General features: G+C 39.1%; 3 protein-coding genes across 3 annotated transcripts; all 3 read right to left on the bottom strand.

The window, feature by feature from the left end:
- Positions 1-875: 875 nt before the first annotated feature.
- On the bottom strand, positions 876-1,844 carry LOC133061614 (olfactory receptor 7A10-like). The gene has a single exon (XM_061149583.1). The coding sequence runs from the start codon at positions 1,842-1,844 to the stop codon at positions 876-878; it is 969 nt and encodes a 322-aa protein (XP_061005566.1).
- A 10,829-nt stretch (positions 1,845-12,673) lies between these two features.
- LOC133061615 (olfactory receptor 7A10-like) lies at positions 12,674-16,011 on the bottom strand. Its single transcript, XM_061149584.1, has 2 exons — positions 15,895-16,011; positions 12,674-13,657 (listed from the first exon to the last, which is right to left on the bottom strand). The coding sequence occupies exons 1-2, from the start codon at positions 16,009-16,011 to the stop codon at positions 12,674-12,676; spliced, it is 1,101 nt and encodes a 366-aa protein (XP_061005567.1).
- A 4,185-nt stretch (positions 16,012-20,196) lies between these two features.
- Positions 20,197-26,237, bottom strand: LOC133061616 (olfactory receptor 7A17-like). The gene is made up of 3 exons (XM_061149585.1): positions 26,211-26,237; positions 25,597-25,683; positions 20,197-21,132 (listed from the first exon to the last, which is right to left on the bottom strand). The coding sequence occupies exons 1-3, from the start codon at positions 26,235-26,237 to the stop codon at positions 20,197-20,199; spliced, it is 1,050 nt and encodes a 349-aa protein (XP_061005568.1).
- Between the last annotated feature and the right edge of the window lie 1,279 nt (positions 26,238-27,516).

Below are 27,516 nucleotides of genomic sequence, written 5' to 3' on the forward strand. Positions count from 1 at the left end.
TGAATCTTGTAGAATGGCAGATTACAATACAAATAGTTCCATTTACACGGATTAGGAGAACAATGTATGAGGGTAACATACTGGTTTGTCAAATCAGTTCTGAGCCTTTAGGTGGAACAGCCTTGAAGATAGAGTTTGGGATAAATGCATCGTACATTAACATAGCTTAAGACAAACATTTCCATAAGAAAAATGCATTGGTTAGCTCAATATTTGAGAAAAGTTAAGTTCAGGTGGAACTAGGTGTCATTATGGCAACATAGTATTTTAAGAGAAACCTCTTTTTAAATTTGTATACAGAAGGGGAAAAATATATCACTAGTTTGTTTCCTCCTGCCACTTAAGAGAGAGATAAAAAAATGTCTGACACTTACAATCTATTTCCTCTTTTTGGAGACCCTGGCCTTCCTGTGTGTTACCCTCTCACTTTGTTGGCAAAGTAATGTCTCTGCTTTTCAATATGCTGTCTAGGTTGGTCATAGCTGTTCTTTCAAGGAGCAAGCATCTTTTGATTTCATGGCCTCAATCACCATCTGCAGTGATTTTAGAGCCCAAGAAAGTAAAGTCTGTCACTGATTCCATTGTTTTCCCATCTATTTGTCATGAAGTGATGGGACTGGATACCATGATCTTAGTTTTCTGAACTAAGCCAACTTTTTCACTTTCCTCTTTCAATTTCATCAAGAAGCTCTTTAGTTCTTCTTCACTTTCTGCTATAAGGCTTGGTATTATATTTTTTATTTGAGAAATAAATTTTTAAAGAAATCCAAAGTCATATGATTTGAAATAGAAAATAATTTGGGAGAGCAGGAAAATGATAAGAGATAAAACTGCTGAAATTATACCTTCTGGCTCCAAGATTATAAATCCTGTACTCATACGGCCTTGTTCAACTCCAGGACAGTTGCACCCTGTGTAGCTGTCATCCCCACATATCTTTTCATAGCCCTCTTTATGTCTTTATTTCTCAGACTGTATATGAAGGGGTTCAGCATGGGTGTGACCACTGTGTACATCAATGAGGCTGTTGCACTTGAGTGTGAGCTGTGGGTAACAGCAGAGCTTAGGTACACTCCTAAGCATGTACAATAGAATAAGGAGACAATTGAAAGGTGAGATGCACAAGTGGAAAATGCTTTATACTTCCCCTGAGATGATGAGATTTTACAAATGGAAGCCACTATCTTAGAGTATGAGTAAATGATACCAACCAGGGGACCACCACCCAGAAGTGGGGCTGCAAAATACATCACTATGTCATTAAGAAAGGTATCAGTGCAGGCAAGTTGAATCAACTGATTAAGTTCACAGAAATAATGAGGGATTTCTAAATGTGTATAGAAGGTAAGCTGCAAAACCATTAAGGTTTGTAAGAAGGAATGCAAGACACTGATGATCCAGGAGACCAGGAGCATAATGCCACAAAGCCATGGACTCATAATGACTGTATAGTGCAGGGGGTGACAAATGGCCACAAAGCGGTCATAGGCCATCACTGTTAGGAGAAAGTCATCCAACCCTACAAAGAGTATGACAAAGTACATCTGAGTAATGCAGCTTTCATAGCTTATCAGCTTGCCCTGGTTCTGGATGTTCCACAGCATCTTTGGGATGGTGGTAGAAGTAACACAGATGTCTACAAAGGACAGGTTGGAGAGGAAGAAGTACATAGGTGTGTGGAGGTGGGAGTCAGAAATGGTGGCTAGGATGATAGCCAGATTTCCAAACACAGTGATTAGGTACATGGAGAAGAAAATCATGAATGTGATGGACTGCAATTCTTGTTCCTTTGAAAATCCCAGAAGAAGAAATCCTGAAACTACTGTGAGATTTTCTTCTTCCATTTGTTGAAGTTAAGAATAAGAAAGGAGAAAAATAACATTAGTTATCTTTACACAAATGGCTTTCACTCACAAAATTGAAATGGTTAGTTTACATTTTGCAGTAACAAAATTTATATCAATACTTTTGTGTATGGACCTAATCCTCTGTGGGATTCCCTATTGTTATCCCTGATAAGGAAATTTTCCCATTTTTGGCTTTTTTGTCACCATGTTATGTTCCACCCTTAATGAGAAGTTCTATCATTTATTTCTGAAATTCATATTGTTTGCTGATAGTTTTCCTATTACTGTCTAGTCTTTGAGTGTAAGAAGATGAAAAGCAAAAACACCCAACATGCATAAAAACATCACATGTGATGTACCCACAGCTAACTTTATACTAAATGGTGAAAAAAATAAAAGTTTTACCTGTATGATTAGGAGCGAGGCAAGGATACCCTCTCTCACCACTCCTATTCCACATGGTACTAGAAGTCCCTAGTCAGAGCATTAAAGTACAAAAAAGAAATAAAACACATAAGATTTGGAAAATAAGAAGTAAAATTGTCTCTTTTTGCAGATGACATACATATAATACAATCCTAAAAAAATCTGTGAAAAATGTTACAGCTAATTAAAAAATTCACTAAAATGCAGGATACAAAATTGACATATAAAAATAAGTAGCAACTGTATATACTAACAACAAATTATCAAAAAGGAAATAAAGAAAGCAGTAGTACTTACAATAGCATTAAAAACAACAAAATGTTTTGGAATAATTCAACCAATGAGGTAAAGTTTCTCTATGCTGAAAATTACAAGACATTGTTGATAGGAATTGAAGAAGATACAAATAAAGGGAAAGTATCCCGTGTTTCTAGATTGGAAAAATATATATATTTTTCTTATAGTGTTTGTATTAGTCAAAGCAAATCTACAGATTCAATGCAATCCCTGTCAAGATTTCAACGGCATTTCTCACAGAAACAGATAAACAATCCTAAAATTCATAAGAAATCACAAAACCATAAATATCCAAGGTAATCTTGGGAAAGAAGGACAGAGATTGAGCCATCACACCTTCTGCTTTCAAAAGTATACTACAAAGCTACTGTCATCAAAACAGCAGGGTACTAGCATGAAAACAGACACGCATAACTATGTAACAAAATTGGGATCCCATTAGTAAAATGACACTTAGATGGTTAATTAATCTATGATAAAGAACACATTAATATAAAATAGGGAAAATATGGCCTCTTCTATAAGTAATATTGGAAAAATTGTCCAGCTATGTAAAGCAGAATGACATTGGACCACTACTTTATGGTAGTCAAAGAAATCCCTCCTAAATGAATTAAAGACATAAGTAGACCTAAAACCATTGAAATCCTAGGGGAAAACATATGGAAATGATTTCTTGGCATAGATCTTGGAAATATTTATTCTGGATTTGACATGTTAACAAAGTATCAAAATAAGAGATAACCAAGTAGCACTACATCAAACTAGCATCTGCAGAAAAACAAACAAACTAACTAACTAACTAACAGCATGAGCAAAAAAAGATATGGAAATGGAAAAAATATTTTCAAACAAGATATCTGAAAGGGAGTTAATATTCAAACTATAAAAGGAACTCATACAACCCAGCAGAGCTTCCCTGGTAGCTTAGTGATAAAGAGTCTGCCTGCCAATGCAGGAGTCACAGGAGATGTGGGTTTGATCCCTGGGTCAGAAATATCTCCTGCAAGTGGAAATGACAACCCACTCCAGTATTCTTGCCTGGAAAACCCCATGGACAGAGGAACCTGGAGGGTTACAGTTCATGGTGTTGCAAAGAGTCAGACACAACTCTGACAAATGAGCATACAACCCAGGAGCAAAAGAAATTCAAATAAAAAATAAGGAAAGGATATGAGTAGACGTTTTTCAAAGAGATACTCAAATGGTCAACAGGTGCGTGAAAAGGCACACAACAATGCTGTTCATTAGGGAACTTCAAGTCAAAACTGAATGAAATATTATCTATTCCTGTTATAATGGTGATTGTCAAAAATACTAAGCTAAAAAGTGATTGTAAGAATGTGGAGAAAAGTTAACTTTGTGCACCATTGGTGTTAATATAATTTGTAAAATCTGTGTAATTTGTGAAATGGTCATTATATAAAACAGAATGGAGTTTCATCAGAAATAATTAGGAAGAGACCACAATTCAATAACTTCATCTCTAGAAAGTGAAAGTGTTAGTCACTCAGTCATGTCTAACTCTTTGCAACCCCACGGATTATAGCCCACCAGGCTCCTCTGTCCATGGAATTCTCCAAGCAAGAATACTGGAGGGGGTTGCCATTTCCTTCTCCAGGGGATCTTCTTGCCACATTGGGAATAGGTACACAAATGATTTATTAGCACTAAGGAGATAGAGGAAATTTCACTAATATTTTTGTTTAAAGCAATGACTTGAGACCGAAGAATGTTAAAGTGACACCTCAAATATTTCAGCAAAGAAATGAAAAATTCAAATGCAATGGAGGGAGCAGTCTATGGCTGGTGGATTGATTTGATCATGAAAAGTTGTAAACACTCACAGTTGCCCACAGACACATTTATAATATGTAAAAGAGCTAAATGGCAAGCAGTCAGTTTGTGGAAAAACTTCAATTCTTTGAAAGAACTCAGTGAAAAGCGGGAATGAAAATATTTCAACTCACTATATAGAATCAAATGCCACATACCTATAATTTGCATCAAGAAAGCAAATGTCTAACAAATCCACATATATATTCAGCCTCACAAGGTAATAAATAGTTGCAGAATAAAGCTGGTTGCATACCCCTTTGACATATAAAATATTTTTTTTTCCACGTGGACACTCTGAGTGACAGAAGATACTCTGAAATGTGTATTTCATGAAATGCTATTGTAAAGATTCATTTGCAGTCATTCCTTGGTCTTGATCTTCTTATCATATGGGTATATAGTCAAATAGGCACTATTTTAAAAATGAAAGGAAACCCCACACTTCTCTCAACATCTCTTCACAACTAATATCCTATTTGTTTACTCCTATTAATTAATAGGTTCTTGGACATAAATTTCACTTTACTCAAAGTACATCACACCTCCCGGTCCCCCTTCTAACTGGATTTCCATCACTAAGATTTAATTGGTATCATTGACCCTCAGACTGCTGGGTTCAATGTTCATGTCTCTTTACAGCATCATAAAAATACATTGATCTATTAATCAAACATCTTTTCAGGTGGCACAGTGGTAAAGAATCAGCCTGCCAATGAAGGAGCCATAGGAGACTCAGGTTTCGTCGCTGGGTTGGGAAGATCCCCTGGAGTAGGAAATGGCAACCCACTCCAGTATTCTTGCCTGGAAAATCTCATGGACAGAGGAGCCTGGGTCACAAAGAGTCAGACATGACTGAGTGTGTGCACAGCATGCACCCGCGTGCACGTGCGTGCACACACACACACACACGCACACACACATCAATCAAACAAGCGAACAACCACAGTGATCTCTGGACACTGGGCTAGACTGGATTGGCTTTCAGATGACCTCAGATAAGCAGCTAGCTTCCATATTATCTGATACCTTCTGTATCAGTTAGGCAGCAGAACTAACCTGGATGGAAACTCTCTGTGTGGAAGTCCTCCCTGGGTGGTGGATGATGGAGACTGAAACTCAGTCCCCACAGGTCAGCAGTTAGGGGTCAGGCATCCTTCCCTGATCCAGACCAAGGACAACAAAAGGCTAACTGTGTCCCACCCAATCCAAGTTTGTACTCACAGGGGACTGCAGTGAGAAGGTGTTTACAGCTCTCTGCCTGCTCATTAGGTATATTTCCCTCCTTTACTTCCAAATCCATGTACATGATTTCCCAGTGGGACACTCATCTAGTGAGCGTGACACTTTTTCTGCTGATTCTCTGCTCCTAGGAGACCAGGTTATGAGCCAGGTGAATTCATACTTTATTACTCCTCAATTAACTCTTCTTCCTTCCAGAAGTCTAAACCCTAATGACCTCATCAAAACCTGGAGTTAAAATTTTCTCAAAGCCTAAGACTGAAGATTCTGTATCATTTAGGTTCCCTGGAAATTCACACATTGATTTTCTATTGAGATAGTGTCCCTGAAACTCCAGATAATTATTATTCCTCTGTTTTTAAAAGGGACAGATTGTAAAATTTAATATAAAACTTTGGGCAGTATACTCCTTGGCTTCCTGACACTTTGACCAAAACAATTAGAAAACCCATAGTTATATCACAAGATAAAAGCTATAGCTTAGTCCTTTATTATAAAGTTTGTATTAATTACAAGAGAAACATTAAAATAGACATTTCTCCAAAGAAGACATGAAGATGGCCATGAGGCACATAAAAAGATGCTCAACACAATTAATTATTAGATGAATGCAAATCAAAACTACAATAAGGTATCACCTCACACTAGTCAGAATGCCCATCATTAAAAAGAAATCTACAAACTATAAATGCTGGAGAGGGTTTGGGGAAAAGGGAACCCTCTTACACTGTTGGTGGAAATATAAATTGATATAGCCACTATGGAGAACAGCATGGAGGTGTCTTGAAAAACTAAACAAAAAGCTACCATTTGATCCAGCAATCTCACTCCTAGGCATATATACAGAGAAAACCATAATTTGAAAAGATAAATATGCTCCAATGTTCACTGCAGCACTATTTACAATAGCCAGAACATGGAAGCAACCTAAATTTCCATCGACAGAGGAATGAATAAAGAAAATGTGCTACATATATACAGTGGAATATTACTGAACTGTGAAAAAGAATGAAATAATGCCATTTGCAGCAATATGGACAGACCTATAGATTATCATACTGAGTAAAGTAAATCAGAAGAGAAACATCATATGGTATCACTTATATGGTACAAATGAATGTATTTATAAAACAGAAATAGAGTCACAAATGTAAAAAGGAAACTTATGACTACCAGGGAGAAAAGAGAGGAGTAATTTGGAATCTGAGGTTGACACATACACACTGTTGATGTAGTTTAGTCAATGAGTCGTGTCCGACTTTTGGGGGCCCCATGGACTGTAGCCTGCAAGACTCCTCTGTCCAGGAGACTTTTTCCAGGCAAGAATACTGGAGTGGGTTTCCATTTCCTCCTCCAGGGGATCTTTCCTACCCAGGGGCTAAACCCGTGTCTCTTGCATCTCCTGCATTGGCAGGCAAATTCTTTACCACTGCACCACCTGGGAAGCCCCAGTGCTGTTAATGGGGACATAAATTGGTACAGTCACTATGTAGAGTAGCATGGAGATTCCTTAAAAAAAAAAAAAAAAAAGCTAAAAATAGAGCTACCATATGATCCCACAATCCTACTCCTGTGGCATATATCTGGAGAAAACCATAATTGGAAAAGACGCATGTACTCTGATGGTCACAAACTAGTCAAAGGACATCAAACTCAGGAGAATATTGCCCAACTCTGAAACGACTGTGAAAAAAATACATCTGGATAATGCAGCCTGCATAGGTCATGACTTTCTTCCTTAGTTACATACTGACTCTAAACAGTGGTTGAGGTGAAACACATGTTGATAAAGGTCAGCAAGAGATAAAGTACATGGGGTTATGGAAATAAGAATCTGATCTGATGGTTGCAGTGACAAGTGGTTTTATGCATACAGTGATCAGGTGCTTGGAGCGGAAAAGTCCCAAAATGTAGTTGCACTTCTGGTGCCTCTGAAAATCCCAGAAGTCGTTCTGAAATTCAGGTAACTTCTTCTGGTTCCATGTGGTACAAGTGACTGCCAATAAAGTGTTTTAAGATTAATGTTCACACAAGCTCATGTTAGTAACCTCAAATAAAAACTGTGATATAATTTTAAAGCAGAGAAGTTTCATTTCAATATTTTCTTTATGGATTCGTGCCCCTTTAGGACATTGCATTTCCATTTCTTGCAAGGAATTCCTTTACTAGTCTCAGCATCTTTTTCAAGCATAATTTATACCATTTTTATTAAAAATATCTTTCATTTAATTGAGGAATATATATTGAGTACCAAATATTTTCTAGGCACTACCCAGACAAGGAGTATTGGGTACTGAGAAAAAAACATCTGTACAATCCAGTTATGGAGAAAGAATACAAACAAATAAAATAATGATATAATAGGTCAGATGGTGAAAATTGTGATGAAAAAAAACAGAAACAGGTATAAAAGAAAGAGTGGAGAGCAGCAGCTATTATTTATTGGGTATTCTGGCAAGACTGCAGTCAAGATGATGTTTCAAAAGAGATCTCAAGGAAGAGACAGCAGGGGGAATGAACTTATCTGAGGAAGTGTGTGCCTGGCAGAGGGACTGGCCCCTGCAAAGGTCCTGAGGAAGGTGGCTGTTTCAATCAATCAAGTATAGGAAAGGAAGGCAGTGTCTGGTAGGGGAATGAGAAAGCCGGAGGGTGATGAGAGATGATGTCAGAGAATGTTGAGCAACAAAGTGACCTCCCTGCTGAAGTAATTTCAAGTCACAGGTGTCCCTCCTCCACACCATGAACATTTACACTTTAATAATCTGGTTGCAAAGACATCCCATGAATTGAAATAGATCTCCCCCCTCCCCCTCACCTGTTACCATCCATTGGTTGAGTTCTGGCCTCTGTATTATTAAGGGTCATCTTGAAAATATAAACCCAGTTACTCCTGCACAGAAAAGAAAGTCATTGTTTCCCTTGTTTGATTTTTTTCTGTCTTTTGTTTTCATGCAGTTTATTAAATTTCTTTAAGAGGATTATTATATATATTTAGTTAGACAGTTTACAGAACTCTGTTTCTTTAGGAGCACTCATAGGAGCTGTATTCGTTTCCTTGCAGTTTAGGCATGTTCAGTCATGTCTGACTTTTTGTAACCACATAAACTGTAGCATGCCAGGTTTCTTTGCCCATGGAATTTTCCAGGCAGGAATACTGAAGTGGTTTCCCATTTCATACCCAGTGGTCTTCTGGATCCAGGCATTGAACCCATGTCTCCTGTGTTTCTTGCCTTGGCAGGTGGATTCTCTACCATGGAGCCACCTGGGAAGTCCTTTAAGTGGTTTCTTTTTTGACTTGAGTACTTGTGATCCTCACGGCCTTGCATCAGTGTGCATTTAAAGAAGTTGGTATCTCTTCCTGTCTTGGCATAGAAATTCCTTCACCAGACAGCCTGTTATGTTTCTGGATGGGCCACATGGTTATGTCTTTTGGTCAGCTTCCTTCTGGAGTCCTAAAATGGACAGGTCTTATGTCTGGGCTGGTAAGTGATAAGGCCTGATGCTTGGGGCCCTGGGGATAGACCTGGACTTTGGGTTTGTAGGGGTTGACGAGGCATCAGGGAATACTGGAATAGGCCTGGCAGTTGGGCTGCAAGAGCTGGCCTCATGCTGGGGTAGACTGAAAGCTCTGGTTAACAGGAGTCAAGCTGACTTGGTGCTTAGTTGAGCTTGGAGCCTAGGGTCTCAGCAATCATATGGTATCCTATTCTCAGGACCGGCCTTCAGTTTGGGTCAATGCAGGATGTCCTCAGGCTTGGGGGCATGGAACATTGTTCTACTAGAGCCTCAGTCTGGGGCAGTCTGCCTGGAGCCTGAGGCTGCAGGGGGTCCCCTGGTGCATGGGCTACAGTGAGGTCAGACAAACACCAGCTTCTTTCTGTCATGGGGAGGGTATCTGTCTCCACGCTTTGTTGCCCACTTGTGGAAATGTTGTAATGAGGATAACAGAAAAACGTCTTTACTAATTTTTTCTCTTATTAATGTACAGTAATCAGTGGCCTAAAATCCTGACACTTATGAAGGTATTGTATACAGTTATTCAAGTTGATGTTTCTAGGGGTGGAAGAATGCTAGAAATCCCTATATACCTCGTATCAAGAAGGGCATGGCAACCCACTCCATTATTCTTGCCTGGAGAATCCCATGGACAGAAGAGATTGGTGGGCTACAGTCCATGGGGTCACAAAGAGTCAGACATGACTGAATGACTAGCACACACACAGACACACAATCATATACCATCTTACTGACATTACTCAGAGAAAATCAGTCTCCTCCATCTATCACCTGTACTTTAAAATATGTCTTCTTTAATGTATGTCATTATATTCTAATAGGATTTCCCAGGTGGCACTAGTGGTAAAAGGATCTACCTGCTAATTTAGAAGCTTCAGGAGATGTGAGTTCGATCCCTAGGTTGGGAAGATATCCTGGAGGAGGACGTGGCCACCCACTCCAGTATTCTTGCTGGGATAATCCCATGGATGGAGGAGCCTGACGGGGTCACAAAGAGTTGGACATGACTGAGCATACAGCATGATACTCTAATAAATTAGTTAAAAGGAAAAAAAATTAATTTGAGAACGTGAAAGTGAAGTCGCTCAGTCGTGTCCAGCTCTTTGCGACCCCATGGACTGTAGTCTACCAGGCTCCTCCATCCATGGGATTTTCCAGTCAAGAATACTGAAGTGGGTGGCCACGTCCTCCTCCAGGGTATCTTCCCAACCTAGGGAGCGAACTCACATCTCCTGAAGCTTCTGAATTAGCAGGTGGATCCGTTTACCACTAGTGCCACCTGGGAAGCCCTATTAGAATATAACGACATACATTAAACAACACATATTTTAAAGTACAGGTGATAGATGGAGGAGACTGATTTTCTCTGAGTAATGTCAGTAAGATGGTATTTGAGGCAGTGTGATAGTGTTAGTATAACTAATCAATTAGTTAAAAGGAAAAAAAATAAATTTGAGGTATTAATTAATCAAAAATTAATAAGTCAGATAATATTTAGAGTGAAGTATGGAATATAGGTCTTCTAACTGGGAAGAAATCAAAGTGCTATATATGGATATAGGAATTGTGACATTGAGGTATAGGGATTCATATTTCAGAAACTCATTTTTTCTGTAAATGGATAAACTGGGTATAGACAAGGAGTGAAATGACCATAAATGTGTTCAAGACAAAAGATCCTGAGTCACACAGTTTCATGGATGAGCCTTAGAAACACCATGAAGAGACTTCTAGCTGAATACAGACTCATCAACGAGCAAGCAGGGCTCAGGACCACTCCACATCATACTGCCTCATTCAATAATAAAGTCATTATGATAAGTTATTTTATTTTATGTTGGCTTGTTATGCTGCAATAACTGATGCCATAATTGATACAATAACCCAAAGGCACAGAACTGAGGGCAATGACAATAATCTACTTGATCTTATTTTTGATATTTATTCTGATATTTGAAGATAGCATTTCTGATTGTATCATTATTTATTTTTATATCAAATTCCTGATAGCTCAGTTGGTAAAGAATCCTCCTGCAATTCTTGGGTATGGAAGAGCTGCTGGAGAAGGGATAGTCTACCCACCCCAGTATTCTTGTGCTTCCCTTGTGGCTCAGCTGGTGAAGAATCTGCCTGCAATGCAGAAGACCTGGATCCAATCCCTGGGTAGGGAAGACCCCCCTGGAGAAGGGAAAGGCTACCTACTCCAGTATTCTGGCCTAGAGAATTCCATGGACTTTATGGTCCATGGGGCAGCAAAGGGTTGGACACAACTGAGCGACTTTCACTTTCACAAGTAACAGTAGTTAAAAAATGACTACACTGATATCTTTTCCAGCTACCTAGGAGAACTTGGAAGGACATGCAGGTTGGTGCAGAAACTCAGCTGACTCTGAATCACGACTAAGAAGATTCACATTGTCTTGGGAATCATTTATGATACTAAAGATTGAAGAAATGTCCCTGTATAGGAGATATATAGTAGATGATTATGATTATTCACTGTTCCTTTAGTGTTCATAATGAAATTTAGAAAAGGATAAGTTATTTTATTTAGAGCAATAGAAAGAATCATGTTTGTATGCATTACTGGAAGATTTCAAGGAAAAAAAGTCAGTAATTCAATGAAAAACCTTAAAACATACCTCCCAAAACTTCACACCAAAGAATAATCCCCCTTAAACAAGTGACAGTTATCTTACTTCAAAAAGTAAATGTATATTTTGAAAAAGAAATATCATGTAGAGTGATACAAAGTATAGGTTAAAGCTTGCTTCATCATATTCAAGGTTGTATTAATTCAATGGTTTATTCAAATATCTGTTTTCATGGAGACATCACTAGGAGACATGTATTTGGTAAACAAAGTCAGGGGCTAGTGTTGGCACTGTGCATACAGGGTGTCTAAAAGAAAAAGAATACCCATTCCAGTATTCTTGCTGGGGATTAATTAATTAAAATTAATTAATGAAAACAAATGATTAGCTAAAATGCACTATATGTTAAATCTATATAGTTATGAAAAACAACTGTTTTTGATACACAAGCAGTTGTGCTCATATAGTGAAAAATGGTGGTCTCAGATTTTCCTCTCCTGTAAACTTATATAAATGATCCTATTTTCTCAAATGTGTTCTTCTTTTCCCCCATAGGTTTAGTACAGCCTATAGTTATGCTTCTCGGAAAACTAAGAGAAGATTACATAGTATTATATATGTCATTTGAGAAAAAAAAATATTGAGAAATGCATAGTTTCCCATGAGACAAATGAGATTCTCCAAATATTTAATATTAGAGATGGGGAATAAATTTGGAATAATTGGAAGACAAAAAAGGAAGAAAATGTTCGACATCAGAGAGAGAAGAAAGCTTAATAATGGTAGTTAAGTTCTTTAGATAAATGGAAGCCGAAGAAATTAAAATTCCGGAAATAGATAGAAAGAGCAAGTTCTAGTTTCAAAATGTGATGCAAATAATCACAATTTATGACTTTGAAGTTGTGAGCCCTGCAATCAACAGCAGTTCTTCAACACCAAGTCAATGATCTCTTTTATAGTTTCCTTTGTAAATAATATTTTCAGAGCTCCTTTTATGTCATTATTCCTGAGACTGTAGATGAAAGGGTTCAGCATGGGTGTGACCACGGTGTACATCACCGAGGTGATTGCACTTGAATGTGAGCTGTGGGTATCAGCAGAAGCAGCGTACACTCCTAGGGCTGAACAGTAAAATAAGGAGACAACTGAGAGGTGAGATGCACAGGTGGAAAATGCTTTATACTTCCCCTGGGCTGATGAGATTCCACATACAGAGGAGACTATCTGAGAGTAAGAGTAAAGAATGCACGTGAAGGAACCACCACCGATCAGCACTCCTGCAAAATACATCACCATGTCACAGATGAAGGTGTCAGAGCAGGCAAGGAGGGCAACCTGGCTGGTTTCACAGAAGAAGTGGGGGATTTCATTGTTTGTGCAGAAGGACAGCTGCACCACCATTAGGCTCTGTAGCAAGGAATACAGGAAACTCACAATGTACGATGACAGAAGCAGGAGACCACAGAGCTGGGGGCTCATGATGACCATGTAGTGCAGGGGGTGACAGATGGCCACATACCGGTCATAGGCCATCACAGTCAGGAGAAGGGCATCCAGTCCCCCAAACAGTAAGAAAAAATGCATCTGGATGATGCAGCCTTCATAGGTCATGCCTTTGCTGTGAGTCTGGATGTTCCACAGCATCTTTGGGATGGTGGTGGAGATGAAGCAGATGTCTGCAAAGGACAAGTTGGAGAGGAAGAAGTACATGGGGGTGTGGAGGTGGGAGTCTGAGCTGACAGCCAGGATGATGAGCAGGTTTCCAAACACAGTGATCAGGTACATGGAGAGGAAAAGCCCAAAGATGAGGGGCTGCAGTTCTGGTTCCTTTGATAATCCCTGAAGAAGAAATCCTGAAACCTGTGTGTTATTACTGGTTCCATAAGGTAGATGTAATGACTAGAAAAGAAAAAAATAATATGACTAATTTTCATACAAATGCACATTACTAACTAGGTGAAATATTACAATTAACTCTCTCTCTCTCTCTCTCTCTCTCTATATATATATATATATAGCTTGCATATATTAAAGTTTTAAATTAAGCCATATATATACACATATATACATATATATATATATACCAGTGAGGAAGCCACTAGCAGCCCCCATGTATATATGGCTTAACTGCAAGCTTACATGCGTGCTAATTCACTTCAGTCATGTCTGACTCTTTGTGACCCTATGGATGGTATACCACCAGGCTCCTTTGCCCATGGGATTCTCCAGGCAAGAATACCAGAGTGGGTTGCCCTCCAGGGGATCATCCCAACCCAGGGATCGAACCTGCATCTCTTATGTCTCCTGCATTGGCAGACTGGTTCTTTAGAACTAGTGGCGCCACCTGGGAAGCTCAACTCATATATATATATGGAGAGAGAGAGAGATCTGTATCTATCTATCTATCTATCTATATATATATACATGTGTGTGTGTATATATATATATATATATAGAGAGAGTAACCCACTCCAGTATTCTTGCCTGAAAAATCCCATAGACAGAGGAGGCTGGCAGGCTGCAGTCCAAAAGTTTTCAGAAGAGTCAGACACAATTGAGCAACAAACCGTGCTTGCGCACACACACACACACACACACACACACACAGTTTGAATCTCATCCCCTTAAAGGAGTCTTTGTGGCTTCCCTGCCTATGAATTCTTGTCTCATCTTTGTCCTACAAAAGTCCCACAATCTAATCATGAATGAGGAAAGAATATAAGCAAATATATTTCATGCCAGGTGGTGGCAGCTGCTATGAAGTATTGACTCAGATAGTTAAGAATTTTGCTTGCAATGCAGGAGACCTGGGTTCAATTCCCAGGTTGGGAAGATCCCATGGAGAAGGGAATGGCTACACTCCAGTGTTCTTGCCTGGAGAAGCCCATGGACAGAGAAGCCTGGCAGGCTACAGTCCATTGGGCAGCGAAGAATTGGACATGACTGAGCAACTAACACTTTCACTTTCATAAGAGAAGAGGGCTGTTATTTTTTTTTTTTTTTTTGGGAATTCAGGAATCCTATAAACAAAATGATATTTAAAAAGATACTTCAGTGAGGACAAAGCAGGTGACAAGAGGTTATCAGGGTGGCATGTGTGTCCTTAAGGGAGAAGAACCTGTGAAAAAAACTGAGGGTCTTTTTTTCCCCAGATATCCAAGTTTCAAATTTAAGCCATTGTTTGGGGAAATGTAAGAGGGAGCTGATGAAGGGTTGTATTAGAGGATTCTGAGGAATCAAGTGGCTTCCCTGATATTGTTAAAACTTCAAGACACGGGGAGTCCCTTGCTCATGTGTATCCCCTTTGCACTCTGTGCATCCCCTGGATACCCAGAATAACAAATAAAGCAGAAAAAAGATGTAAATGATAAAAGAGATATCCCTATGATATCAAGTCACTTTATCAATTCAACATCCCACTAGAAAAATGAGCAAAGGGAATGAATCCACAATTTAGAAAAGGAAACGCACCATATACAACAATAGTGGGAGATTTTTAAGGTGAAATGGTAAAAGAAACCTCTAAATTATATTCATAACACCTTTTGAAATTAAAAACTTGGCACTGCATCTTGGATCTATCACATATTAGCTGTTTGAATTTCGAGAGGCAACTGAACTATTCAAAAAGTTTACATCCTTACCCAAATAGTGGGAATAGGGGTATTTGTCCTCCTCAAAGTGTTAGTCACACAGTTGTGTCTGACTCTTTGTGACCCCGTGGACTGTAGCCTGCCAGGCTCCTCTGTTCATGGAATTCTCCAGGCAAGAATACTGGAGTGGGTTGTCATTCCCTTCTCTAGGGGATCTTCCCAACCCAGGGATCGAACCCAGTTCTCTCACATTGCAGGCAGATTCTTTCCCATCTGAGCCACGAGGGAAGCCCCTATTCTCCTGAGGAGGTGGTTGACCATCTATGTAACAAGATTAGCATGAACACTGGGCTTGGGCCCCTGTATTATATAGCACCTTCCCATTATCTCTCTATTTTACACTTGATTGTTTATATAGGTCAATGTTAGCAAACTCTTGGCTCTGGGACCAGCAGTTGGCTCTCAGGTGACTTCAGGTATACATGCATGGATTTGATCTTCTTGGACCCTTTCCTGCAGTACCTCCTTGACTAGTCAACTCACCTGGTTGGGAAGTCTGAGAGGAAGATCACTTGGAGAAGGTCCAAACTCCTCCTGGATGGTTAATAATGGAGACTGAAGCTCTGGTCCCACAAAAGACAGTGGAAAGGAGGCTTGCATGAATCTCCAGCCAAACTTAGGACTCTAACCGCAATAACCACGTTCCATCGAGTGCAAGGTTGTACAGAGTGAGGGATGCAGCAGAGGAGATATTTACAGCTCCCCCTGTCTGGTAATCAACACATTTCCCTCTTTTTACTCCAACCTCTAGGACCATGATTTCCCTGTGGAACACTGGTCTGAACAGGGAAGGGAATGTCCTCGAGATTCTGTGCTCCCAAGAGACCAGGTTAGACTCAAGAGAATCCACTGCTAATTATCATTGCTCTTCCTCATGCACTTTGCTGACTCCTCAGTCTAACTTTTGAAAAATGCCTCATCCCAAACCTGATTTTCTCCAAGTTTAGGAATAGATCACATCCCTTCCTGGAATAGATCCCTTGACTCTTCAAGTATTGAGTTGTAGTAGAGACACAACCCCTGATGTCTAGAAAAAATTTCTCTTCTCCTCTTCAACAAGGACAAGGAGGAGAACTGTGTTCCTTTGATATAAACCTTGAGCACTGCACAGCTTGGCTTGGTGCCACATTGTCCAAAATCACTGCTGCTGCTGCTGCTAAGTGGCTTCAGTCGTGTCCGACTCTGTGCGACCCCATAGATGGCAGCCCACCAGGCTCCACCGTCCCTGGGATTCTCCAGGCAAGAACACTGGAGTGGGTTGCCATTTCCTTCTCCAACGCATGAAAGTGAAAAGTGAAAGTAAAGTCACTCAGTCGTGTCCGACCCCACGGCCTGCAGCCTACCAGGCTCCTCTGTCCATGAGATTTTCCAGGCAAGGGTACTGGAGTGGGTTGCCATTGCCTTCTCTGGCCAAAATCACTAGGAATTTCTTAATTATATCACAAGTTGAGTTCTGATTTAATCCCTCAATAGAAATGTTTGTTTATTGTAATAAATATATTTATATTCTTTTCCTACGATAGCCTGAACGCAAAATAGGGAAATAAATAGATTCTTCCCTCTAGCTTCCAGAGGAAATCCAGCCCTGCAAACATGTTGATTTTAGTCCAGAGAAACCCATATCAGGCTTCCGAACTCCAGAATTGTCAGAACATAAATTACTTATTTAAATCACTGGTGTGGTAATTTTATCTTAACATTAGCAATTGAATACAGACATTTTTTTTTTCCCAGTAAAATTTTGTTCCAGAAACGGAGATTACACTTCTCAATTCATTTACTGAGCTTCCCCTGAGGAGAGATATTTTGTGTTATAATCTCATCTTAAGTGGAAAGAGGAAATTTAAATTCAATTTGGGGATATTCCATCTCTTCAGCTGATAGAGATATTCTCATGGCATAAATGTAAACTTGCTTCAGATTGTGATGTCCATGAGGCATTAAGATAGGAAAAGTAATTATTTAATTTGTCGTCTACCATTTACACTGTATTTTGTGCCTAATTTTCTACATTATTTGATTTTATATTCAGTCAAGCATACATTATTTTTACATGTATCCTCTCCATCTTTCTCACACATTTCCTCTCAACATAAAGCATAAGACTGTGTACAAATCAGTGTGCATATGTTTATTTGAAATAAAAATTTATATAAATGAACACACATACACATGACTGTCTTCTTTGAAGATTTTATTTGGACTCATCAAAATATATCTACACATTTCATTTGTTTCTTACAACATTTGTCTGAAGTTATGTTTACTATCCCACATTTTCTTCAGAAACAAGGACAGTAAGACCCAGGAGATTAAATTTTTGACAGTTTCCTAAAACTGATATTAGAGTTATTGTGAACTTTCTTGAACTATACATAAACAGAACTGGGCAGCATGTCCTGCTATTTCTGTAAGACTTCTATATTTTGTTAAAAAGTACATTTTAACTATGTGCAGATTATAGGATATAAATAATGCCAGTGAGTCTATCATTGTTGTTGTTCAGTCACTAAGTCTTGTCCTACTCTCTGTGACCTCATGAACTGTAGCGCACCAGGCTCCTCTGCCCTCCACTATCTCATCGGGTTTCTCAAACCCACATCCATCGAGTCGATGATGCCATCCAACCATCTCAGCCTCTGATGCCCCTTCTCCTCCTGCCCTCAATCTTTCCCAGCATAAGTGTCTTTTCCACTTTTCCAATGAGTCAGCTCTTTGCATCAGGTGGCCAAAGTATTGGGAGTTTCAGTTTCAGCATCCGTCCTTCCAATGAATTATTCAGGGTTGATTTCCTTTAGGATTTGGTTTGATCTCCTTGCAGTTCAAGGAACTCAAGAGTTTTTCTCCAGCACCACAGTTCAAAAGCATCAATTCTTTGGTGCTCAGCCTTCTTTATGGACCAACTCTCACATCCGTACATGACTAAATAAGTCTGTTAGAAAAGAAATAAAATACAGCTGGGCATGGATCAAAGAGGAAGCTGAACCCCAGGTACCTGATTCACACTGAGCAGTGGTAGTGGATATCTCCTCTGCCTGTGAAAAAGGGAAATGTAGATATAGGGACTCTAGTACTAAATTGAGGCAATTCACACTTGATGCTCTTTTTTTCCAATAAAATAGAGGGTAAAATAGGTAAATAGCAGAAACTGATTATATATTTGTTCAAGAGAGAAGAGCACCATGACCACATCCTACATCATTAATGAAATGTAGAAGCACAGGGTAGAGACCCAGATAGACTCCGGAGAAGAACAGCAGAGCTCATGACAACATTTCACCATAGAATCTGATCACTGGCTTTTTGGATATCTGACACAGCATTAGCTAACTGATACCTAATCAAAGTGAACAGAAGTGAGGGCAATGATAATAATCTGCTGCTGCTTACTTTTGACTTGTTATCATATATGAAGACAACATTCATGGCTTCTTTTCAGACAGCTCTATTAAAAAGATGATCTTATTGGGATTCCTTTCCAGGTAACCAAAAATGATGGAAAGAATATGCATTTTTGTGTAGGAAAACTGGTGACCCTGATTTATATGCCTGGACAGGAATTCAAGCTCTTGATTGAGACATTCTTTGACCAGAAAGATGAAGAGATTTCTGACCATAAAGGGAATATATAATGAAAAAAACTGATAATGATTAATCGTGATACCTTTAGTTGTTATGGCAACACTTTAAATCAAGGAGTTATTTCATTTAGAGCAATGGAAGGAGGAGCCATATTATCAGCAATATCAATAGAAGGAACATGACAGGCTTCAGTCCTTGGGGTCAAAAAAAGAGTCAAACACAACTTAGTGACTAAGCAACAACAACAGTTCAAGGTGATATCAATTCACCTTTTTATTCTAATTTCTGTTTCTGTGCAGAGATCACTAAGAGACCTGTATTTGATAATTGATTTTAATCAAGAGCTAGTGTTGGTGCTGTGTACACAAAGGTGAGTTAGAGAAGAGGAATACCATAGTCAGGAGAATAAAAACAAATAACTTGCTATAAGACACTGTATGTTAATATATATTATTATGAAGAGCAGCTAAGTTAGTAATACACTATGATTGGTGGACATATAGTGAAAAACTGTGGTCTCAGATTTTTCTGTTATATAAACTTTTCAACTGACTCTTTGGTAAGGACCCTGATACTGGGAAAGATTGAAGGCAGGAGGAGAAGGGGACAACAGAGGATGAGATGGTTGTATGGCATCACCAACTCAATGGACATGAGTTTGAGCAAGCTCCAGGAGTTGGTGATGGACAGGGAAGCCTGTCATGCTACAGTCCATGGGGTCACAAAGAGTCAGACACGATGGAGCAACTGAACTGAACTGTTAAACTTATCAATTGTCTTGGTTGCCAAGTGTGTTTTTTCATAGAGTTTGTACAACCTAGTACTCTTAGGAAACTTAAGGAAATATTGCATAGGATTACATTTTTCATTTGAAAAAAAAAATTGTTAAGAATTGAATATAGTCCTATGAGATAAATGGGAATGTCTAAATATTTCTTTTTCAAGTTGCAAATAAATTAGGAATAATAGGAAGACAAAAAAGGGGAAAACTCTCAATATCACAGAGAGAAGAAAGCTTAATAAAGTGATTTAGCTTGTATTGATAAATGGAAGCCAAAGAAGTAAAAATTCCAGAGATAAACAGAAAGAGCAAGTTCTACCTTCAAAATGAAATTTAAAAAATTCACCATTTATGGCTCTGAGTTTTAAGCCCTGCAGTCAGTGGGAGTTCTTCAGCCTCAGGACACTTAACTCTTCATTAGTTTACTTCCCAATTATTTTCAAAGCTTTTTTAATGTCTTTATTCCTGAGACTGTACATGAAGGGATTCAGCATGGGTGTGACCACACTGTACATCACCGAGGCGATCACACTTGAGTGTGAGCTGTGGGTATCAGCAGAGGTAAGGTACACTCCCAGGACTGAACAAGAAAATAAGGAGACAACTGAGAGATGAGATGCACAGGTGGAAAATGCTTTATACTTCCCCTGAGCTGATGAGATTCCATTTATGCAGGACATTATCTTAGAGTAAGAGTAAAGAATAGCAGCAAGGGAACCACCACCCAGCACCGCTGATACAAAATATACCACCAGGTCACAGATGAAGGTGTCAGAACAGGCAAGTTGGATCATCAAGTTGGCTTCACAGAAAAAGTGGGGGATTGCCCGCTTTGTACAGAAGGACAACTGCTCCACCATTAAGCTTTGCATCAGGGAATATAGGAAACTCATAACAAAAGATGACAGAACCAGGAGACCACAGAGCCGGGGGCTCATGATGATCATGTAGTGCAGAGGGTGACAGACGGCCACATACCGATCATAGGCCATCATGGTCAGGAGGAAGACGTCCAATCCCCCAAACAGTAAGAAAAAATACATCTGGATGATGCAGCCTTCGTAGGTTATGACTTTGCTGTGAGCCTGGATGTTCCACAGCATCTTTGGGATGGTGGTAGAGGTGAAACAGATGTCTGCAAAGGACAGGTTGGAGAGGAAGAAGTACATGGGGGTGTGGAGGTGGGAGTCTGAGCTGACAGCCAGGATGATGAGCAGGTTTCCAAACACAGTGATCAGGTACATGGAGAGGAAAAGCCCAAAGATGAGGGGCTGCAGTTCTGGTTCCTTTGATAATCCCAGAAGTAGAAATTCTGAAATCTGTGTATTATTACTAGGTCCATAAGATTGATGTGACAACTAGGAAAGAAAAAAATAATATGACTAATTTTCATACAAATAGGTATTACTAAAATAGGTGGAATTTTACAATTAATGTTTTGAAGTTAAGCTACATACGTGTGTGTGTGTGTGTGTGTGTGTGTGTACATGCATACTAATTGGTTCGATTGTGTTCTACTCTTTGCGACTCCCATGGACTAGAGCCCAGCTGGCTCCTCTGTCCATGGAGCTTTTTGGGCAAGAACACTGGAGTGGGTTGCCAACATATATATTTGCTATGGAATTCTTCCTGTTAAATGGGTCTCTATGACTTCTCTGTCTATGAATTTTTGTCTTGGACTTTGCCCTTCAAAAATCCCTATAGTCCAATCACAGAGAAAGACTGTAATCAAATATATACCATGCTATGAATAAAGAAAAGATGCTATGAATCTTTTGTTAGGTGCTATGAATAAAGAAAAGATGCAGGTATAAAAGTGAGTGGATGGCACTTATTTTTCATTGACAGTTCAGTTAATCTGCTAACTAGATGATGTTTGAAAACAGAATTTAAGGAAGAGACAACAGGTGACAAGAGTTTATCAGATCATGTACATGTCCTGTAGGTAAAAAGAACCTGCAATGATACTGAAGATCTTTTTCTAGATATTCAAGCTCAAAAGTAAGCCAGTGTTCAGGGGAATGTAAGAGGGAGGGTGATAAAGGGTTGTGTCAGAGGATGCTGAAAAATAAAATGACTTCTGTGCTATTACTAAAACTTCAAGACATGGGGAGTCCATCATCCAGTGTATTGTTCCCTGCTCTCTGTGCGTCTGCTTGATGTTCAGAGTAACTAATAAAGCAAATATATGTGTGTGTATATATGTTAGTCTCTCAGTCGCGTCTGACTCTTTGTGACCCTATGAACTGTAGCCTGCCAGGCTCCTCTGTCCATGGGCTTCTCCAGGCAAAAATACTGGAAAGAGTAGGCATTCCCTTCTCCAGGGGAGGATCTTCCTGACCCAGGGGTCAAACCCGGGTCTCCTGCATTGGGGGCAGATTCTTTGCTGTCTGAGCCACCAGGTGTATATATATATACACCTCCAGATTGAAAAAAATAAAAAGACATATCTTTATGATAGCAAGGGGTCGCGAAGAGTCAGATACAACTGAGCAACTTCACTTTCACTTTTCACTTTCATGCATTGGAGAAGGAAATGGCAACCCACTCCAGTGTTCTTGCCTGGAGAATCCCAGGGATGGCAGAGCCTGGTGGGCTGCCGTCTATGGGGTCGCACAGAGTCGGACACGACTGAAGTAACTTGGCAGCAGCAGCAGCAGAAAAATCAGCAAAGAGAATAAACCAAGAACTTGCAAATGGAAATGTACAATGTACAAAAATAGTGAAAGGATTTTAAAGGGAAATGGTAAAAGACACTTCTAAATTGTATTAAACACAGACTTTTGAAATTAGGAAACCTTGCATCAAATCTTGGATCTACCACATGCTATCTATTTTAACTATAAGAGGCAATTTAATCATTCTATATTTTTACATGTTTACCCAAATAATGGGAAGAGTGGTATTTATCTTCCTGAAGTGGTTGACATATATGCAAAAAGATTAGCCTCACCTTCCTATTTGCAAAAGAATGGTTGTCAGTGGTAATGAGTCTCCACATTCAGTTCTGTGGATGACAGGGCAAAGAGAAAGCTGCTTGATGCAGGTGTTTAAGCAATAAATAGGAAGCTGATGCTGCAAGATGAAAGTGCAAAGGGGAAAATGATGAAAAAAAGTGTGAAAGAGTGTCCAGGAGTGAAACATCCAGGAGTTTTCAAAATATGAGTAGCACAGCCATTGCATCGAATATTAGGCAGACATTGAAATAGTGAATGAGCAAATACTAGTGGACTGGAGGAAAGTCCATGAGGTATTAATGAGTAAGATGGAACATTGGACACAAGGGAGAAACAAGACTGCACTAAAATATAAAGAGTGTGTATGATATGCACATAATTCTATTTATTTATTTGAATAAAAGTATATGAATATATATGCAAATGTATGTATTATATATAGATTATACATCTATAGGAAAAGAAGTTTAAAAAGAAAAAAGAATTTATAATATAGAGTGTCAGTAAGAATTCAATTAGACTAGAATTAGTGGTTTCTATGCAGGTCAAGAAGCAACAGTTAGAACTGAACATGGAACAACAGACTGGTTCCAAATAGGAAAAGGAGTACGTCAAGGCTGTATATTGTCACCCTGCTTATTTAACTTATATGCAGAGTACATCATGAGAAATGCTGGGCTGGAGGAAGCACAAACTGGAATCAAGATTGCTGGGAGAAATATCAGTAACCTCAGATATGCAAATAACACCACCCTTATGGCAGAAAGTGAAGAAGAACTAAAGAACCTCTTGATGAAAGTGAAAGAAGAGAGTGAAAAAGCTGGCTTAAAGCTCAACATTCAGCAAACAAAGATCATGGCATCTGGTCCCATCACTTCATGGCAAATAGATGGGAAAACAATGGAAACAGTGGCTGACTTCATTTTTCTGGGCTCCAAAATCACTGCAGATGGTGACTGCAGCCATGAAATTAAAAGACACTTACTCCTTGGAAGGAAAGCTATGACCAACCTAGACAGCATATTGAAAAGCAGAGACTTTGTTTTGTCAACAAATGTCCATCTAGTCAAGGCTATGGTTTTTCCAGTGGTCACATATGGATGTGAGAGTTTGACTATAAAGAAAGCTGAACACAGAAGAATTGATGCTTTTGAACTGTGGTGTTGGAGAAGACTCTTGAGAGTCCCTTGGACTGCAAGGAGATCCACCAGTCCATCCTAAAGGAAATCAGTCCTTAATATTCATTGGAAGGACGGATGCTGAAGTTGAAACTCCAATACTGTGGCTACCTGATGCGAAGAGCTGACTCATTGGAAAAGACCCTGATACTGGGAAAGATTGAAGGCAGGAAGAGAAGGGGACAACAGAGGATGAGATGGTTGGATGGCATCAACGACTCAATGGACATGGGTTTGGGTGGACTCCGGGAGTTGGTGATGGACAGGGAGGCCTGGTGTGATGCAGTTCATGGGGTCACAAAGAGTCGGACATAACTGAGCGACTGAACTGAACTGAACTGAATCAACCCTATGAAGCAAAATTGAATGAGAATCCAAAACTAACTTATACAGCAAAATAATATAATAAAAATTTAACAGTAACATCATGGGTGTCTGGCTACAGATTAAATTTCCAAAGACTTGGAAATCTAAGGATATAAGGGAAAGTCTTTTAAACTCATGGAAAAAGCAGTGCAGTGCCTAAGTTTTATTTTCATCCTATATAAAAATATACTGATTCATATAAGTTTATGCAATGCAAGAGACATGGGAGATGAGGATTTGATCACTTGTTTGGGAAGATTTCCTGGAGGAGGGCATGGCAACCCACTTCAGTGTTCTTGTCAGGATAATCCATAGATAGAGGAGCCTTGAGGGTTACAGTTCATAGGGTCATAAAGGGTCAGACATGGCCTAGTGACTGAGCACGCTTCCACACATACAGAAGAATATTCACTTTCATTTTTGTTTCTATCAAAGATCTTCAAGAATACTAAAGTGACAGCTCAATTTTTCAGTAAGGAAAAATATGGAGAAAACAGAATAGACTGAGTGATATATTTGACCACACACAATGAATAAACACTCACAATCCCTTACATATACACCTGTACATTCATAAAAGAACTCAGTCTTAAACAGAGATTTGATAGAAAAACTCCAGTTCCTTCTTTGGAACAATGTAATAAAAAACAAGAATAAAAATTCTCCAGTGCTTCCTACACAACTGTAAAGATTTTGTATAGACTATTTATAATAGAGAATACAAATGAAAAAGTAGCTCATAGATAGTATTCAGCTTCACAGGAAAATAATTGCAAAATAAAGCTATTTAGCATGCTGCTTTTTAATTCTCAAAGATATTTTTTTAACCTGAATATCCAGAGTGTAAAAGAGATAATGTGACATTAATCTATCATGAACTTTTATTACAACATAATATTTGCAAGCAATACATTGGTCTGGATCTTTCCTACAAATATGGAAATGTTTCAAATGTAACCCATCTTAAAAAAGAAAAAAGAAATACCCACAATTCACTGGACTACCTCCATACCAAATGCTTTTTATTTACTTCCTTTTTCTGCAAAACCCCTTAGATAAGTCTTGCTTTTACTAGAAGCACTGTATGCCAGCCATTCTTGACTCTGATGGGTTACCTTCACTTAATAGTCAATAGTCACCCCTGTGAAGGTTCATGCTCATGTCCCTTTTCAACATGATAAATAAATACATTAGTTAGTTAATCAGAAAAGCGAACAACTAACAATCTCTTAGCATTGAGCTCAGCAAGTGGTTATCAGGTGACCTCAAGAATGATTTTCTCTGATCCTTTTCTGTAGTATCTCTGGACTCGCCAACTTACCTGGTTGGGAACTCTGAGAGGAAGGTCACTGGGGGTAACTTCAAACTCCTCCTGGATGGTTAATGATGGAGACTGAAGCTCTGGCTCCTCAAAAGACAGCAGAAACGAGGGTGGCAAGAGTCTCCCAGCCAGACTTAGGACTCCAAGAGCAACTACCACGCCTCACGCAGTCCAAGGCTATACAGGCTGAGGGATGCAGCAGAGGAGATATTTATAGCTCCCCTTGTCTGCTCATCAGCACATTTCTGTCTTGTTACTCCAAACCCTAAGCACATGGTTTCCCAGTGGGACAGTAGTCTGAACACAAAAGGGAAAGTCCTGGAGATTCTGGGTTTCCAAGAGACCAGGTTAGAATCAAGAGAATCCACAGCTTATTACCATAGTTCTTCCTCGTGTACATTCTGAATTCTTCAGTCTAACCTTCCAACACCTCATCCCAAACCTGATTTAAGATTTTCTCCAAAATTTAAGACTGCATTTCATACTTGCATAGATGAGGTTCCTTGAGTCTATAACGTATTTTGTAGTAGAGACACAGCCCCCGGTGTCTAGAGAAAATTTGCTCCTCCCTTTAACACGGACGAGGAGGAGAACTTCATTCCTTTGATATAAACCTTGGGCTCTGCACACCTCATTTTCATGCCACGTTGTCCAAAATCATTTGGAATTTCATAATTATATCACAAGTTAAGAATTGCCATTTAGTCCCTCATATTAGTCCCTCATATTGAAATGTTTGTTAATTGTAAGGTATATATTTGGATTTTTTTTCCTCCATAATATTTACTCAGAATAGGAAAGTAGATATGTTTTTCCTGATAGCTTTCAGAAGAAATCCAGTGCCACAATCATTTTGATTTTACCCAGTGAGACTCATTTCAGTCTTTTGATCTCCAGAATTGTAGGACCATAAATGTGTTTATTTAAATCATTAGTGTGATAATTTTACATTTGTGTTAGGAATTGTCTATAGATATTTATGAACAAAACTAGTGGAGGTGATGGAATTCCAGTTGAGCTATTTCAAATCCTGAAAGATGATGCTGTGAAAGTGCTGCACCTAATATGCCAGCAATTTTGGAAAACTCAGCAGTGGCCACAGGACTAGAAAATGTCAGTTTTCATTCCAATCCCAAAGAAATGCAATGCCAAAGAATGCTCAAACTACCGCACAATTGCACTCATCTCACACGCTAGTAAAGTCATGCTCAAAATTCTCCAAGCCAGGTTTCAGCAATACGTGAACCATGAACTTCCAGATGTTCAAGCTGGTTTTAGAAAAGGCAGAGGAACCAGAGATCAAATTGCCAACATTTGCTGGATCATCTAAAAAGCAAGAGAGTTCCAGAAAAATGTATATTTCTGCTTTATTGACTATGCCAAATCCTTTGACTGTGTGGATCACAATAAACTGTGGAAAATTCTGAAAGAGATGGGCACACCAGACCACCTGACCTGCCTCTTGAGAAACCTATATGCAGGTCAGGAAACAACAGTTAGAACTGGACATGGAACAACAGACTGGTTCCAAATAGGAAAAGGAGTATGTCAAGGTTGTATATTGTCACCCTGCTTGTTTAACTTATATACAGAGTACATCATGAGAAACGCTGGGCTAGATGAAGCACAAGCTAGAATCAAGATTGCCGGGAGAAATATCAATAATCTCAGATATGCAGATGACACCACCCTTATGGCAGAAAGTGAAGAGGATCTAAAAAGCCTCTTGATGAAAGTGAAAGAGGAGAGTGAAAAAATTGGCTTAAAGCTCAACATTCAGAAAACTAAGATAATGGCATCAGGTCCCATCACTTCATGGGAAATAGATGGGGAGACAGTGGAAACAGTGTCAAACTTTATTTTTCTGGGCTCCAAAATCACTGCAGATGGTGATTGCAGCCATGAAATTAAAAGACACTT

Source organism: Dama dama, chromosome 9 (assembly GCF_033118175.1).
Source record: "Dama dama isolate Ldn47 chromosome 9, ASM3311817v1, whole genome shotgun sequence".
Taxonomy (NCBI): Eukaryota; Metazoa; Chordata; class Mammalia; order Artiodactyla; family Cervidae; genus Dama; species Dama dama.

Coding starts and splice junctions, on each gene's coding strand:
- LOC133061616 (XM_061149585.1), bottom strand. CDS start 26,237: ATGAAAATGAGGTGTGCAGAGCCCAAG. Junction 25,684..26,210: donor TGAGGTGTGCAGAGCCCAAG/GTTTATATCAAA, acceptor CTGTCTTTTGAG/GAGCCAGAGCTTCAGTCTCC. Junction 21,133..25,596: donor CTCTCAGAGTTCCCAACCAG/GTAAGTTGGCGA, acceptor TTTCTTTCCTAG/TTGTCACATCAATCTTATGG.
- LOC133061615 (XM_061149584.1), bottom strand. CDS start 16,011: ATGCAAGCCTCCTTTCCACTGTCTTTTGTGGGACCAGAGCTTCAGTCT. Junction 13,658..15,894: donor CTCTCAGACTTCCCAACCAG/GTGAGTTGACTA, acceptor TTTCTTTTCTAG/TCATTACATCTACCTTATGG.
- LOC133061614 (XM_061149583.1), bottom strand. CDS start 1,844: ATGGAAGAAGAAAATCTCACAGTAGTTTCAGGATTTCTTCTTCTGGGA.